Source organism: Lutra lutra, chromosome 10, assembly GCF_902655055.1.
Source record: "Lutra lutra chromosome 10, mLutLut1.2, whole genome shotgun sequence".
NCBI classification, from domain to species: domain Eukaryota; kingdom Metazoa; phylum Chordata; class Mammalia; order Carnivora; family Mustelidae; genus Lutra; species Lutra lutra.
The window spans coordinates 98,012,073-98,028,917 of NC_062287.1; the positions used below are offsets into that span (position 1 = coordinate 98,012,073).

Consider the following 16,845-nt stretch of genomic DNA (forward strand, 5'->3'; position numbering starts at 1 on the left):
GGACCAGCCTCCCTGGAATTCTTTTCTCTGTGCCGTTGGGAAACTTCTGACACTCTCTAGGCAAGACCAACCGCTGGTTTTGAGAGCGAGCGGCGCAGGGGTGGGGGGAGGAGGAGAATCTGAAGCAGGCTCCACCTCCAGCACGGAGCCCCACATGGGGCTCAGTCTCCCCACCCAGAGGTCCTGACCTGAGCCAAAATCAAGAGTCAGGTGCGTAACTGACTGAGCCACCCAGGCACCCGAGACTGTCCACATTCTGTTAGGGCATCTCAGACCCCTTGGCTTCCCCTTCCCAAAAGTAAACTGGTGATTGGATTTAGGCTCCCAGCAGGGAGGAGCAGAGGAAGGCCCTGGTTCCCAGTATCTCATGCTGGACAGGACCACCCTCTCCTACTGGGAAACAGGTGTGGGAGGGTCGTGGGCTTGTTGTGCACTGGGACCCCAGGGCAGCCTGGGGCAGCTTCTCTCCAGGCCATATGGGCACAGAGCCACGCTGAAGTTCAGCTCCACCTGACATCCAGGCTGCTGTGAGCACAGGTCAGCAGGTCAAAGACCGTACAGAGCACAAGGTACCAGGCAGGAGTTACCGCTCTGTTGCTAATGCACTTTCGTCACTGCCCCTTCCTTTCCTCATTGGGAGAACGTACGCGGCGGGAATGACGGAGGTTTCTTCTAGTGTTCTATGAATTTGGGATTCCCCTCTCAGCCTCCTTTAACTCATCTGGAGGACAGAACACCTGCCTCAGTTTGCTCGGAAGGTCAAGTGTATTTCCCTGTGCTTTTTGTGAAAACAAACACTTCGGACAAGAGCCAGCTGTGACTGCACTCATCTTTTATTGCCCTTATCCACTGAGAAGATGTGGCAGGTCAGAAAGGCCTGTCCCCAACCACCATTTCCCGAGCCCACCAACTTTTTGTCCCAAAGACCTGAGAACTTCCAGGGGGAACTCAGGCGTTCTGTCTGTGCGGAGCACCCCCTGCTCATCTTCCTGGCGCCACCCCACTGACGCTTTCCCAGCCCAGCCCCGGATACACACTCGTGCACACACAGCCAACAGCAGGAAGGCGGCTTGGGCAGTGTCCTTCCAGGCTCCCGGGACACCGGCCGGCATCCCTTGGTGCCTGCAAGACGGGTTCTCTTATGAATGTGCTGGACTGAGCCCTGTGAGAGGCACCTGCGCCTCCGTTTCCCGATGGCTGCCCCCAAACCAAGGGCCAGGGCTTGGCCTCTGACTTGGGCCGGGCCGTCAGGGTGACTTGGGAGTACGTACCTGGCCTCTGGGGAGCCAGCCGGTCACTGAGGCACTGCAGGGGAGAAGGAGGCCACGCCACATGTGTGTTTCCCCTCCCAGCACCTTACATGTCCCCCCAGCCTCCCAAGGGAGCAGCTGTGGCAGCAGAAGCCAGTGCCCGTCTTGGACGCAATGGGGTCACTGCTCTTTCAGCCAGAGCAGCTGCGGGGGCCAGGCCAGCAGAGTCCCAGCTGGTTCCCTGCCTGCTCTGCCACCCTGGGCCCTGGTCCCGCAGGCTCCTCACCTCGTACTTCTAGGTGGCACTCACACTGTGCCTCGCCTTGTAAGTTGGTGGCCCTACAGACATAGATGCCCCCGTCGAAGGGGCAGGGCTTTCTAATCTCCAGCGTCAACACTCCCTGCTTGCTGAACCTGCGGAAGCGGGCATCTTCCCCCAGATCCAGGCCGTTCTTGAACCAGGAAATCTTGGGCTATAATCAGGTCATGGGAGGAAGGCAGACCGTCTCAGGTTGACGGGAGGCCTGGAGGGAACCTGTTTCTATTCTACGGGCTCCCACTAGGGTCCACGTGATGCCCAAGCAGGGAATGACCAGGGAGCCAATGGAGACTGCCAAGGCCCTCTTCAGGGAGAGGAGCCTCGCTGTGAGCCCCCGTGAGACAGAATGCAGGGAAAGGCTGGGGAGAGGACCAAAGGAAGTTGGAGCCTCTGAACCCTGCCTCCTCAGTCTGCCTGGCTCAGGGCCCCAAGCTCTCTACCTTGGGGCTACCCCGGACGGCACAGCAGAGGATAGCGTTGTAGCCGGCGATGACTGAGCGGTTCACCAGGGGGCGGGTGAAGCTCGGGGCCTCAGAGAAGTCCAGGGCTTTATAGTTGGGTGGCTCATATGTGATGCCTGTTGGTGATAGGACTTTGTACCAAGAGTGTCACGCCACACGAGGCCCCCTCCCTGCTCCTACCGACCCCCTGCCCTGGCTCCTCCTGGGAGTGGGAGTAAAGGTACAGCACCTGGTTTGGGGATAAAGACAGGCTCCTTGGTGGTGGCGGCTTTGTCACTGGGTCCCACCATGTTATGGCTGAAGACCCGGAAGTAGTAGCCGTTGCCAATGATGAGCTCTGAAACCACGCAGTGAGTACGGCGGTAATGCTCCAGGACAGTGAACCATTCCTGGGGGTGTGGAGGAAAGGGAAGCTCTCTGGGGCCTGGCCCTACTACCCGTCAGGGGCCTCTTTTGGGGGCCCCTGGTGTCTGCACCCCATCTGTGGCGGGAACCAGGTCAAACAGGGAGGATGAGCAGCAGACCCTTTCTAAGGTCAGGGGAGGGAGTCTGAGTGGTCCTAGGGAGGGTCTATATGGGGTGCCCAGAACCCCAGACTCACCATGGTCTTCTTATCAGCTTTCTGTACTGTGTAACCCCAGATCTCTGTGTTGCCATCATCCTGGGGTGGTTTCCACTCCAGAGCCACGTTGAAACCCCACGCTTCCACGACCCGAATGTCCTGGGGAGGGCTTGGCTTGTCTGCAGGAGAGAGTCCAGCTGGAAGGTGCCACCTGCTGGGGGGACTCCCCCCCACCCTAGAGGAGGGGCCCAGCACCACGCACCAACAATCTGCAGGAACAGCGTGGCCTTGTCCTCCATGTTCTCGATTCGCAGCATCACCTGATAGGTTCCAGAGTGGGCGCGGCGAGCAGCCCGGATGAACAGGATGGTGTCTGTGGGGCTGTTGCGGATGCTGACCTCCTCACCTGCCAGGGGCTGTCCCTCTTTGGTCCAAGTCACCTGAGGTCGGGGCTTGCCCTGTGGGGAGGGACAGCTCACCCCTGAGCCTGGCACGACTGGGTGGCATTTCAGGGTCTGGTCAGCCCCAAGACACGTCTCCCCGCTAGGCATAGATGACACACGGGGGGGCACAGGGAGGGTGGCCGGCCCTACCTGGAAAGGAATGAGGAGATTCACGGGCTCCCCAACCTTTCTCTGGATGGTCTGGCGCAGGTGCCTGGGCAACTGGAGCCGTGGCCGCTCTGTGGGTACCGAGTGGGCGGCTCAGCAAGGGGAAAGCCCCGCCCCAGAAGCGCCACAGCTCCTCCCTTTCGGAGGCGGGGCCAGAAGGCTGCAGAGAGGAAAATGCCCCTCCCCTAGATCCCCCAACCCTAGCCCCAGAGGGTCTTCAAAATCCCTGCTTCCGGGGCGCCTGGGTGGCTCAGTGGGTTAAAGCCTCTGCCTTCGGCTCAGGTCATGATCCCAGAGTCCTAGGATCGAGACCCGCATCGGGCTCTCTGCTCAGCAGGGAGCCTGCTTTCTCCGCTCTCTCCCTCTGCCTGCCTCTCTGCCTACTTGTGATCTCTGTCAAATAAATAAATAAATAAATAAATCTTAAAAAAAAAAAAAAAATCCCTGCTTCCACCTCTGCCTCACCACCCTATAAGAGGCAGGGATCGGAGAGGGTGAGCCAGTGGTTCAGGGTCACACAGCTAGCAAGTCACAGGCCAGAATGCGAATGCAGGGTCTTGGTCTCTACCCTATCCCCCAGGCTGTTTGCACCCCAGGCTGCTGCCTCTTTCCAATCTTTACGTGATTGAGCCTTTGCTGGGAATAGAGGAATGAGAAGCGGATCCCAGAGGGGTTAATCTGATACCGAGTCAGGGGCACAGGGACAATACCCGTTGAACTGAGAGGCTCATAGAACAGAGCTCATGGACAATGGTGTGACGGCCTACATGTTCCTGTCCCAGACCCCGTCCCAGAAAACCGCAGGGAGCCCTCTCCGAATATTTGCCCTGGGCCTGGGACATGAAGAAAGGCTCTCCTGTCCCCTCCTCCCGGCAGGAGCTCTCCGGATGTGCCCCTCCTTCCGCCGATCCAAAGGGCCAGGCCGTCCGTGGCAGGTCTGTCCCGTGACTGCACAGGGGCCACTCACGCAGTATCTCCTGCACCGTCACAGCCTCCTTGGTGGCGACCGGCGCTCCGGGCCCCGCCACGTTGTGGGCGCGCACACGGAAGAGCAGCCGCGCGCCGGTGGGCAGGTCCTTCACCAGCATCGAGGTGCGCTCCGTCAGCCCCTGCAGGGCGGCGGTCCACTCCGAGCCTGGTTGGGGGAGCAGCGTCGGCATCGCAGCCCCCGCACCCCCGCTCCCGCCCCACCCCAGGCTGTCTGGGGCCCAGCGAGGGGCGGCGGGCCTGGAGGTGGCCCAGGGGCGGTTGCGCCCGGGGCACTCACAGCCCTCCCGGCAGTACTCCACGCTGTAGCCGTCCAGGCCGCCCGCTCCCACGCGCTCCGGCGGCCGCCACTTGAGGGAGACCGTGGTGTCCGACACGTCCTCCACCGCCAGGTGGGTGGGCTCGCTCGGGGGGCCTAGGCACAGGGAGAGTCCGAGAGGGGCCCCACTGGGTCTGCACCACCAGGAAGACCGAAGGGCCGTGACCCAGCCCCCCAAGTGACCACTGGCCCCACGGGGGCGCTCCCCCTACCCCGGCCTCCCCCCCACCCCGTGCTGTCTGGGTTCCAAGCCCTGCCAGAAACAGCTCCGCTCCCGCAAAAGACCTGTCTCTGCACAGGCTTAAAGGCATGAGCGGTGGGAGCGGGCACAAGAGAGCTGTAAATCAGAAAAGATACCCCAGAGAAAGAACATGCTTACAAGGAGCCACTTCCTTAGACAATGGAGGAAATGCTACAAATGTAGCATTTCGGGAAAAACTGGCCTAAAACGGGGAATTTCCTGGCACTGTGGGGGTTAGATGAGTCCACTAAGAGTTAAGCAAACTGGAAGTCAGTCCCTTAAGGGAAAGGCCTGCAGCTTGCTCCCCATAGGCATCACCCTCCCTCCCTGGTTGAAGGGAGCAAGGAAGAGGGGTCCATTGAAATGTATTGAGCACCTGCTGTATGCCATCCTAACAGCAGTTCCATGAAGTAGATATTGTCATCATTCCCATTTTATAGATGTGGAAAGTGAGGCCTGAGAGGCACCAGCAGTCAGAGTGGTGTGAGTCTCGGCTCCACCCCTACCTACCGGCTAGGTGACCTTGAGCAAGTCATTTAACTGCTGGGAACCCCACTTTCTCCATCTGTGAAACGAAGAGGCTTAGCCCTAACTGAGGCTTAAAGGGGACCCTGATGTGGTCTTGTGTGGTGGCCGCCCACAGAGTAGCCTGACCCGGGAGGGCGTGCGCCATGCCAGGCCAGGCAGCCTCACCAATCGGCATGAAGGGCTGGGAGGCCGGGCTGGGCCTGGACATGCCGATGGCGTTGACCGCGTAGACTCTCATCTCATATACCACGCCCTCGATCATGCGCCGGGCCTCGTGGCTGAGCTCTCGCAGCAGGTCAAAGTTCAGCCGCATCCACCGGTAGCTCTTCTTCTTCTTGCGCTCCAGGATGTAGCCTGAGGAGGGCCAGGCAGGAGCTCTGGTCTGGAGCCTGGACACCCCCGCAACCCAGCCCTCGGCTCTATCCCTATGCCCTCCACTCACCCAGGATGGGCTGGCCTCCATCGTAGGCAGGGGGCTCCCACTGCACCGTGCAGGAGTCCTCACCCACGTTGCTGATCTTGGGGGCCGCAGGGGCGTCTGGCACATCTGCGGGGGGGAACCCACATCAGCCCTTCCCCAGTCCTAGGGCCAGCGCTGCTAGTTCCCTCACCACCCCAACCAACAGCTAGTGCCTGCCTCCTCTGCCCCACGGACATTTCTAGAATGTGGCTCTGATCATGTCACCAGCCTGTGATTGATGCTTTATTAAGGTTCCCCACTGCCCATGTTCACCCTGTGTCCTAATCCCAGTCCTCTCCATGGAGCTGAGAGCACGCCCTATGATGTTTGTCAAAGGCGTAACTGAGTGAATGGATGGGCCCTCCCTGCTTGCCCCTCTGTCTTCCCCTCTTGGCCCTGGGCCAGCCAGCCTCACCGATGACCTTGACTGTGAGATTGACCTGGTCCTCGCCCACGGGGTTCTTCACCGTGACAGTGTAAACACCCTCGTCTTCCTTCTCTGCCCCCTCGACGGTGAATATGCTGCGGTCCTTGGTGGTCTCCACGCGGACCCGGCCCTCGGTCTCACACAGCAGCTGGGGGGGGAGGGGAACTTGGGGAAAAGGGCCCCAGTCGGACCCCGCAGCTTTGACAGCCTCTGCAATGGCCCGAGGTAGGAACAGAGCTCAGAGCAGGGTCCGGGGAGTAAATGCAGCCTGAGTGGAAACCACTCATGTGAGCGCCTAGTCCAAAAACCTTAATGTGGGGCCTGCTGGGGGCAAAGCACAGGGGTGAGGCGCTTGGGCTCTAGCTCCAGCTTTGCCGTGGAACTTCAGGCGATCACCTATTCTCTCTGTGCCTCGGTTTTATTATCTGCTGAATGGGAATAACATGACCTTACAGAGCTGAGGGTCCTGAAAGGACTCAGGTAGGTGGAGCTGACCTGAGTGGTGCCAAGGCAGCTAGGCTTACAGGGAAACCCACTGCCTGGTTGGGAAGAAGTACAAAGTGAAGGTCAGCCCCCGAAGACGGGAGCCAGGGAACACCCCAGGCAGGAGGGTGTCCCAGCAATGTTAAGGGAACTTGTGCCTGATTGAGGCACGAGGGTCCCCCAGAGACCATGCCCAGGCAGGAGCACAGCTAGCCAGATGTGGTGCCTTCACGGAGACCTCACTGAAGGGTGGAAACCGTGTGGGCAAAAAACGACAGAAGGCCAACAAGCCTGAGCCCACCATCAGCCGCACTCACCTTCTTGTCAAACACCCACTCGTCACTGGCACCAGCATCCCCTGTGGCGTCAGGGGCTGGCCCTGCCGGGACCTTGTTTTTCTGGAAACAGAGCAGGAGGGAAGCGGTGGGGGTAGGGGCTGACCTGGCCTGGAGGGAATCCCTGCCCAGCAGCCCTTCTGTCTCCCCTTTGCCCACCCCCATTCTGCTGCCCACCTTGCCCACCTCCCACCAGGGACCAGCTAGCTGTAGGCCCTGCCCATGTGGGTGGGGAACAGATGCCAACATCCTTTGGTCCCACGCACCCATTTGGCAGATGGGGAAGTAGAGGAGGGAGTACCTGTGGGATGCTCTTCTGCCAAATCACAGTGGGAGCAGGGTCCCCGGAGATAGGGACATCCAGGCGTAGCTTGTTCCCAGCCACAACCACAATGGTGTCCGGCTTGCGGCCCGGGCAGTCCAGGTGGATCTTGGGAGGTTCTGGGGGGGCGGGAGGAAGATGGCGTAGGTCAGAGAAAGCCCCCTGAAAGTGGGGGATCCTGGAAGGAGCACGTGTCCCTAGTTGTTGATTTTTAGTCACTCTAAGGTATAATTTACACACAATAAAATGCCAGCGTTTGAGCATACAGCTCGACGGGTTTTGACAAATGTGTACACCTCAGCCTCAGTCAAGATGTAGAACGTTTCCATCCCCCCCGCCAGGAAGTTCCTGGGTAGGTCTGTAACCCCAGGTCGCCTGCTGTAGCATTTCTCACACTGTGTTCAGGGGGAACACCAATGTCCCGCCAGAAGAAAGAAAAAAGATGTTTCCATGGCCAAATCAAGTAGGAAACCCTGGATTAAACAAAGTTAAGCACATTTTTTTACCACGGGACTTTCTAGAGCCTTTGACATGCTAGCACACCTTCTAAATCAGCAAGAGGCCGAGTAAGTGTTCAGTGTTTCCCAAACTTACTTCACCAGGGAACCCTGTTAAGATGGAGTAACCTAGTCCGTGAACTTAATTTGGAAAACACTGACCTCGAGCATGCCTCAGCCTCAGACTGTTTTCCTGACGTTAGGATTCTAAATGCCTGATGGGTGTTTAATCTACAAGCGGGAGGGGTATGTCTAAAAGCAGAAAAGATTTGGGGCATCTGGGCGCTCAGCACACTAAGCATGTGACTCTTGCTATCGGCTCAGGTCATGATCTCATGGTGGAGATGGAGCCCTGAGTCGGGCTCCAGACATAGAGCCTGCTTGAGATTCTCTCTCTCCCTCTCCCTCTGCCCCTCCACCCTCTAAAATATAATAATAATAATAATAATAATAATAATAATAATAAAATAAAGGCAGAAAGACTTAATAATGAAATCTCACATCTTTTTTTCTCATCTTTCCTGCCCCCATGGAGGAGGCCCTGTCAGGATTCCCACTTTGTTTTATTATTTTTTTCTTTAGGAGTCCCACTTTAGAGATGAGGAAACTGAGGTTTCTAGAGATTATAACTGGCCCATGGTTGTGAGTGGTAGGGCTGGGCTGGGTCTTGGGGTCCCCACTCCAGGTTCCTCACTCTTCCCACTGTCTGGGACTGGAAGGGGACATGTGTGGAGGGGGCCCAGGGAAGAGGTCCCGACACTCACCTTGCCTGGGTACGAAGTCGATCTTGACCTCTGTGAAAGAAAGAAGAGCAAGTGGCACGGGGCGGGGAGCGAAGGCAGAGCCCAGCCACAGGCCCCCACCCCAGCCAGGTGCCAGCTCACCCATGAAATGGAGCTTGGCCGACAGGTTGCAGGCAAAGCCCTCAGGCACAAAGCTGTAGTCAGCCTCGTCCGCAGGTGTGACGTCATCAATGGTCAGTTTGTGGACCCTGCCGAGAAGTGGGGGCTCAGGGGGCCTCCCAGGCCACCCGCCCCCCAGCAGCCTCACCATAGTCAGGGCTCCAAGGGCCCCTGCCCCACCCCTAGCTCAGTGGTGGTCTGGCATTTTAAATGCTTTCTTTCTCTATTTTTGACTTTCTAGTCCCTCACTTGTTTTCAGAGGTGGACAATATACAAGTGCCCCTTGGCTGGGCCCTTGGAGACTGAGCAGGGGCTGGTCTCACTAATCTCTGTGACCTTGGGCCTAGCACGGGCCAACCCAGATGCTAGAGGCATGAGTAAGAGAGTGGGAGAGAGGGAGGGCCCCTGGCCAGGGCTGGCGTCCACGTGGCCTCCTGCCCTGCCCTGGTCATGAGCTGGGGGTCGGAGGCTGGGGGGCTCCCAGCCTGTCTCTCTCACCACTTCCGTTGCCTCGGCAAGACTCCCTTCTGTATGCTTCTGTCTCTCTGTCTCCCTCTCTATCTCTTTATCTATTGCAGTCTCTGTCCTGGGTCTGCTTGTCTGCCTTTCTGTCCATCTCTGTCTCTCTGTTTCTAGCTCTCTCTATGTCTCTGTTTTCCCCTATCTCTCTACGTGTCTCTCTCTCAGTCACTGTCTCTGTCTGCTCTTCTCTCTGTTTCTCCCTGTCTCTCTGTCTCTGTCTCAGTGTTCCCCCCCCCATTTGCCCCCTCCGAGATGGGGCTCAGGCCCCACACTCACCGCCCGATGTGGGACACCTTGATGCGGCTGTCGGGGACCAGCTCCTTCCCATTCTTCAGCCACACGCCCCGCACGTTCTCGTCAGACACCTCACACTTGAATACTGCCTGGTCCTTTGCGCCCACCGTCAGGTCCGCGATGCTCTGGTACACCTCTAGCTTTTTCTCTGGGGGGCAGGGCAGAGCTGTGAGCTGGGGGCGGTGGGTGTGGGCGTGAATCCCCGCGGCGATCACGCGGACATGGAGGAACACGCATGCGCAGGCTTGGGTGTGATACGAGCGTGCCTCGGGTCGTACAGTGCCCACGGGGAGTCTCGGGGGGTGGGGGGACGCTAACCAGGCCCACGGGACCCTCCAGAGGAGAATGGTGAGGCTCCGTGTGTGCCAGGTGACTGGCCCAAGGTCACAAGGGCCACCGTCCTGGGTTTGCCGGGTTCCCGTCTGCGGCCGGGGCGGGCGCTGAGGCTGAGCGGCCTCACCCTGCACGATGAGCTCGGCCAGCGCCTGTCCCCCGCTGGTGCGCAGCGCGTAGTGCCCGGCGTCCTCCAGCGTCGCCTCGTTGATGATCAGGTGGTGTCTCTGGCCGTCCTTCTTGAACCGGTATTTGAAGGTCTCCTCCCGGGTCAGCTCCACCCCATCCTTCAGCCTGGCCGGTGGGTGGGCAGGAAGCGCTGTGGCCTCCTCCAGGGAGGCCCCCAGTGTGCCCCCCCAACCGGCCCCACCCATGCCCCCATTGACCCGGCCCCGTCCTGGGACACAAGTGACCTTTGGCACTCACCATTTGACCTGGGCCCCCTCCTCGGACACTTCGCACTCGAACTCCACCCGCTGTCCCACCATCACCAGCTGGTCTTCCAGGGGCCGAGTGATCAGCACGGGGGGCTCTGTCCCGTGGGGAGAACATGACAGTCTGTCCTCTGCAGCCCTGCCCCCCCCCACCCTGGTTGCAGGCTCCCAGGGTCCCGGGTGCCGGCCCACCTTTGACAAAGAGCTCGGTGCTGCATTTCTCCCCGTCCACCACGCACTGGTAGGCCGCATCATCCGCCAGCGAGCACTGGCTGATGGTCAGCGTGCGCTTGGCCCCCACAGACTCGAAGATGTACCTGGGCCCGGGGCCGCGGGGCATGGAGGTTCAGCCACACTCACCCCCTGGGCCCCGGGTGCCCCGTCCAACCCCCTGTTGGGGTCCCGTGCCCCCACCCCAAGCCTTCCCTCCAGGAGTCGGCCTTACTTGCTGTGGAGCAGAAGGGGTCACGGGAGCATCCCGGGGAAGAGAAGCCAGATGAAGGGAAAAAAAAAAAGGAAAAAAAAGACAGGAACAGAGATTGGAAACAGAAAGACGGGAAGTTAGAGCCAGAAAGAAGGACACGGGGAGAGACAGAGCAGGAACCAGCAGAGATAGAGAACACCGGCAGTGAGAGGCAGGGAGAGCAGGCTGGGAGCCTCCAGGGCCCCTGAGCTCCTGCACCTGCCCCCACCCCAAACCCCACCCCCCGCACCTGCCGCTCATCTGGATCTCTTGTCCATTCTTCAGCCACTTGACCTCGGCATCGGGGTCAGCCAGCTCCACGGTCAGCCGGATCTTGTGGCCCTTGCTCACCTGGTAGGCCGGCTCCAGCTTCTTCTGAAAGGCTGAGCACCGCCGTCACTGTCCCCACTGCTCCGCCGCCCTGCACCCCCGAAGGCTCACACCCACCTTGGGAGCCGGTGGCTGTGCCAGAGAGCTATGTCCTCCCACCACCCCCTCCTACCTCCCCTGTTCTCTCCGCTGTGGTCCCTTGCTAAGCTGAGCTCCCCCACCCCACCCTGCCCCGTGTGTGCCGCTCAGCCTCTCCTCTGCGCCGCAGGGGCGGGCTCACCTGTGCTCTTCTTCTCATCCCGCTTCATGCCCTTCAGCCTCTTGAGCATGCCCCGCAGGTCGGTGACCCCATGCTGGAAGGCGATGCGCTCGTACTCCGACGGGGACGCCTGCCGCAGGATCTCCCACACATCTTCCTCGGCTGGGGCCTCCAGCTTTGAGTCCCTGCATCCCAGTCCCACCAAGAGTCCTCAAGGGATACCGGGGGGCGGGGGGGGGGCGGGCCACAGGGGGAGGGAGGCCCACCCCACCCTCCCCTGGGGCAGGGCTTCCCCGGGGGCCCAACCAAGGAGCCCTAGCGGCCCCAGGCCGTCTGCGCCTTCCCCTCTGGTGGTGCCACTTGAGCTGGCATTGGACTTGAGTTTCAGTGTGGGGGCGTCCCTGCGGAAGGTGGGTGACAGGGGTGCAGGCCTCATCAGGCACTCACCTCCGGAAACTGCTGCTCCAGGCAGGGCAGAAAAGCAGGGGACAGTTAGAGGCGTGGGCCACCTGCCCACAGGGACCTGGGGCCCCAGCCCATGGGCCCTAGCCTCCTCCCTCCCTGCCACACCCTGTCCCTTCATTTACACTGCCCCAAACACGTGGCCTTGCTTGTTCCTCCTGAGCTCTGCAGGCGGGTGTCAGGAGAACCCGAGGTGCAGAGACGCCCTGGTCAGTGGGGCTCCTCACCAGGTCTGTGTGAGTCCCAGCCCTGGCTCTCGCCGGGGCCTGACACAGAGTCCCACCAGCCCCCTGCCGCCCGAAGCACCCACCCGCGGAGCTTACTCTCTGCGCCGCAGCAGCACCAGCCATAACGCAGGGTCCGGGAGAGAGAGGGAGAGGACACACAGTCAGCTGGGGGGACTGGGGGAGCTGTTCCCAGCTTCTCTGGGTCCCCCGGAGCCTACTGAGCTGAGCTATCATAGACTCAAGTTGTCGGGGGCTGTGGGCGACCCCGTGAGGATGTGAGTTCACGGGGTACAGTGTCCGCAGAGCCCTCTGCTCTTCCCAACACCAGGACGGTCCCGTCCGACAGACAAGGAAACCAGCTCAGAGTTCAGGGACCAGCTCAGGGCCGCACAGCTGGAAAATCGCACGGCTGGGGTTTGAACTGGGGCCTCGCTGTCTGTGCTAGGCCCTGCTGCCCAGGGGCTCACCTCTTCTTCAGCAGTGAGCTGAAGTCCAGAGTTCCAGCGTCCTCGTGGCTGTCACTGTGGAGAGGGACATCCAGTAAGGCTGCAGTGGAGCCAACTGGAATGGGCTTGGGGATGGTGGGGGTGGGGAGAGGTACTGAGGGAGGAAGGGGCACTGGCTGGATGGGGGCTCCCAGGTCTGTGTTCTGGACAAGTAGGGGCTGGGACAGGGTACCTGATCCGCCGACCACTTCCTGCCAGGCTCCTGTGGGGGTTAGAACAAGTTCCTCACTGGCCAGGAGAGCTTGCTGTCCCCCAAGCCTATCAACTTCATCTTCCCCCACATCCCTCCCAGCCCTGACCCCAAGGGGCCTCAGACCCCAGCGCTGGCCTCCCCTGGGCCCTGAGGAGAGGGAACCACTCACGTGCGACGGAAGGCCGATCGGAGGTCCAGTTCTCCAGGACCAACGGCCTCTGGGGGCAGAGAGGGAGGTGAGTCCAGGAAGGGGCTTCAGGGGAGCAGGCATGGGGGCAGACATGGGGGACAGGACCCATGGGGACCCTGATCCCAGGACAGATGCCAGGCTCCGCTCACCATGGACAGTGAGATTGAAGTTGCAGCTGTCAAATTTGTCCTTGGTGGACACCTCACAGCGGTAGCCGCCTGCAAAGGTAGCCTGGGCATCTGTAATGTGCAGCTCAAACAGGTAGACCTGTGGAGGTGAGGTGTCAGGAGAGACCAGGGGCCAGAAGGGGAGTCCCTTCACTCCTGAAGGAGGCGTGGCCACCAACGTTCTCAGCCCCCAGGGTTTAGTTAACCCAGAGGGTTTTGTGTAAATAGGAAACCCCTTTTCAAGACATGACTGCCATCTGCTGGCACAGGGTGATGATAAAATATAAATCTGTGATGCCTACAAGGCAAATGACATTCGCTTAAGATCAGGCACTTTTGTGCAGTGCACAATCCACACAACTGAACATGTTGGCCCTGCCCTGCCAGAAGCCCACTTGCCTGGGCCAAGACTGTGGAAGAGTGGGAGAAGGAGCAGAAGCAGGGAGTCAAAGCACAGGTTCAAGGCCTGGCTCTGAGTGACCTCAGACCAGCAAAAACAACCTCTCAAGCTCTGGTATCTTCTTATATATAATGAAGGGCCGCTTGGGCTCTGACACACATCTATCCATGGGCTTTTCATCCTCACTGGCTGATGCTCACCCCCAGCCTTCCTGAGCTCCTTGCCTCTAGCTTTATACACCCCCATGAAATGATCATGCCCTGTGAGCCCCCCAGGTCCCACAGGTCCCCTGGGCCTCCCTGTTCTCCCCATGTACCCCCAGCCCTCCAACCTACTTCCCAGCCTCCCCAGGTTTCTTCTTTGCACGTCCCGTGTGCCCTCAGTGTCAGGGTGACCCCCAGCACTGCCTGTGTCTCTGGGGCCTCCCAGCAGCCCCCTGCCCTCTTTCCGCCCCGTGCCTCCAGCCCCGTGCCCTGCAGGCCCACCTTGCTGGCGCGGTCGTAGCTACTGTGAAGCTGCAGGTGCTGACCCGCTTTGCTGCTCAGGTCCACCCACTTGCCTTTGAACCACTTCACCGTGGGCGGCTTCAGGAGGCTGGCTCCGGCCACACGTGCCGAGAAGGTGATGCTGCCACCTACACAGAGGGCCGACAGGCTGGGCTGGGGGGATGCCCTGCTGTCCCCTTCCCCAGCCCACCCCCGGGTGCCTCAGCCCACACTCACCTGTGGTCACCTCACCATCCTGTGGCCTCATCACAAAGAGGCCGATGGGGTCATCAGGGGCCCCGGAGGCATCAGGGACCACTGAGCTTGACCCTGTGGGTGGTGGCCTTTAAGAACTGTGCTGGGACACCCCATCCGCCGGCCCTGGCCTCCCCTGCACCGCCCCTCTCACCTTCGGGACTCGGGGAGCCTCCTCTCTCCTCAGTGGCTGAGGCCAGGGTTTCTCCGGGGGCCCCAGGAGCCTCAGCAGGGGTAGGGGCAGGAGCAGGGCTCGGTGCAGGCGCTGCTTTTTCTGGAAGGGGCAGGGGCAGCGGTCATGGGGCCGCTTCTCACCAGAGAGCCCTCCTCTTGTCCCTGGTCCCCCTCCATCTCTGCGGGCTGATGGAATCAGCAGTATGCATCTCGCCTTCTCCTCCCCCTTGCAGATCCTGTGCCCACGTCCTGGCGGGTCGGCCCCAGCAGCTCGGAGCTCCGACCCTCCTCTCCATCCCCAGGTGGGGCTGGGACTCCCTCCACACCCCCAGCAACCAGGGCTTCCCTGCCGGCACACACAGCTGCCAAGTCCCCATCTGTGAGCAGGTGTCCTGAGGGCATTGTGCCTTAGTCATCCCTGAATTGCCCCTACTTCCACCAAGGCTGGAACAGGCCAAGGAGCTGCATGGGAGCCTTCAGAGAGGTCTTGCTACAGAAAAGAGGAGGAGGGCATTCCTGGCAGACAGCACAGCCAAAGCAAAGGCAAGAAAGTGGAAAAGCACTTCCTATACCCTGGGCCATGGGGAGGTGGCAGGGCTGCCACCAGATGCTGAAACCTCATGGAAGGCTGGCCAGGGTCTTACCTGCTTCTATGACCTTGAGGTCAAACTTGACCTTGGATGAGCCGGCGATGACTGCATAGGACCCCTGGTCCGCAGGGCCCACGTCCCGCACAGTCAGAGTGTGCCTCGTGCCCTCGGCGGCCAGGCTGTACTTGTCGCTGGCGCTGATGTCACTGCCCCCTCGCTGCCAGCGCACCTTTACTCCTGACCTCTCTGTCTCGGCCTCGAACACGGCAGGGTTTCCGGCGGCCACCTCTGCTGACCTCGGCTTCTTGCTGAAGGCTGAGACTGAGACAAGCCCATGGAGGCTGCAGGATCCCCTGACTGTCCCATGCACCCCGCCCCTGCAGCCTCTCCTCTTAACTATGGTGATAAACACTTTAATGTATCACCTCATTGAATGGTCCCATGGCTCTGTGAAGTAGATGCAATTATTATACCCATTTTCTCAGATGAGGACACTGAGGCTCAAAGAGGTTAAGTGACTTATCTAAGATCACACAGCCAGGCCGCAGGAGAGCCAGAGCTGTGTTCCTAACTTCCACACAAGAATTCTACTAGATGTGTCTCTGGATACCCCACAGTCCCTGCCAAGGTGGGCAGGGGGGAGCCCAGCCCCCTCTCTCTCCTATAATCCAGGGCCCTTAGCATGGGGCAGATACTCGGCCTACTTGAATGTGGCTAAATATGTTCTCCAAGGGCCTCAGGCTGAGAATCAGCAACTGAGATAAAGCTGGCCTGGGAGGGGCTGGGGGCCTGGATCCCTGCCCTGTATGACCTTGTAAGAGCACAGGCCAGGACCCGGTCCCTGGGCTGTGACTTTCTCTGCCCTTGGCCCAGGATGCCCTTGGTCCTGGGGCCTCTTAACCATCCTCTCCCAGAACAGACGGGCTGCATCACCTCAATGTGGGAGTCCCGCCTGGTGTGGGGGCCGCAGGGGTGCAGGCTCGTAAAGCAGAGAGTCTCACAATTAGAGAGAACCAGCCCAACGCCTCCTTGTACAGAGAGGGAAACTGAGGCCGGGAGAGGTAATGGCCCTGCTCAAGAGCATTCAGCGAGATGGGCTCAAGTCTACACTGAACTCGGGCTTCTGCCTGTGGCAGCCTTTTCCCAAAAGGCAAGGCCGGGCCTAATCTTGCTACAGAAGAGATGGGGTGGGGACAGGGAAAGGGTCCTCTGGTTTGCCCTCACTCTATCAGAAGGATGGAAAAGAGAAACTAAGAGTCAGGAAAAGACCCGGAAGACAGCCCCCACTCTCGGGAACTCACTCTGAAGCCTGCGTCCCAATTGTAGCTGTCCCGGCCCTCCCTGCCCCACACCCGGCCCCGACCCCAAGCCTGGAGCTACCTGGCTTCTTCCCTGGCTCAGGCATCTTGAGAGAGGTCACACCAGGAATGGAGCAGACACAGGCCACCCGAAGAGGATCTGAGCAGGACCGTCCCCCCACACTATATAAAGGGCCCTCCCCCTCCCCAGGATTTCTTATCTGCCTCCTGCCTGGCCACCTGCTAAATATAGACAAATTCCAGGGAGCGAGGCTCTCCAGGGAGATAGCGGGGCCACATTGTTCCCCGATAGCTCCCATCCCTTCCCCCTCTAGTCCAATATGATGGCTTCTGCCCCCTAAAGCTTAGTGAGCCTCAGGGGTACCCCACAGCCTGTCTGTATGTCCACCTGGCGGAGAAATGGTGGGATGGATTAGTATGCACACAGATCCTGGGGCCGGGCCGCCCCGAGTCCTGGCACTGCCCCTTCCTTCACCTCTGGACCTCAGTTCCCTTGTCCATAAAGTGGGATGATGGTAGCAGCACCCACCGCGTAGGA

General features: G+C 60.0%; 1 protein-coding gene across 1 annotated transcript; it reads right to left on the minus strand.

The window, feature by feature from the left end:
- Nucleotides 1-815: 815 nt before the first annotated feature.
- On the minus strand, nt 816-16,456 carry MYBPC3 (myosin binding protein C3). The gene is made up of 35 exons (XM_047691878.1): nt 16,369-16,456; nt 15,043-15,309; nt 14,379-14,498; nt 14,207-14,299; nt 13,970-14,118; nt 13,067-13,184; nt 12,897-12,945; nt 12,707-12,736; nt 12,496-12,549; nt 12,125-12,127; nt 11,787-11,798; nt 11,361-11,524; nt 11,001-11,133; nt 10,733-10,735; nt 10,480-10,604; nt 10,280-10,385; nt 9,981-10,147; nt 9,503-9,668; nt 8,687-8,793; nt 8,567-8,596; nt 7,285-7,424; nt 6,966-7,046; nt 6,154-6,313; nt 5,721-5,825; nt 5,444-5,632; nt 4,471-4,605; nt 4,171-4,338; nt 3,186-3,274; nt 2,855-3,050; nt 2,632-2,771; nt 2,260-2,419; nt 2,010-2,146; nt 1,537-1,723; nt 1,272-1,305; nt 816-1,122 (listed from the first exon to the last, which is right to left on the minus strand). Exons 1-34 carry the CDS (start codon nt 16,391-16,393, stop codon nt 1,295-1,297), a joined length of 3,819 nt encoding a protein of 1,272 aa, XP_047547834.1. The 5' UTR covers nt 16,394-16,456; the 3' UTR covers nt 816-1,122; nt 1,272-1,294.
- Between the last annotated feature and the right edge of the window lie 389 nt (nt 16,457-16,845).

What these genes read in the sequence shown, in the direction of transcription:
- MYBPC3 (XM_047691878.1), bottom strand. Translation starts at nt 16,393, where the DNA reads ATGCCTGAGCCAGGGAAGAAGCCAG. An exon ending in AGGCTCCCCGAGTCCCGAAG is followed by an intron (nt 14,300 to 14,378) that starts GTGAGAGGGGCG and finishes CACCACCCACAG; the next exon opens with GGTCAAGCTCAGTGGTCCCT. An exon ending in AAGGTGTCCCACATCGGGCG is followed by an intron (nt 8,794 to 9,502) that starts GTGAGTGTGGGG and finishes ACTTCTCGGCAG; the next exon opens with GGTCCACAAACTGACCATTG.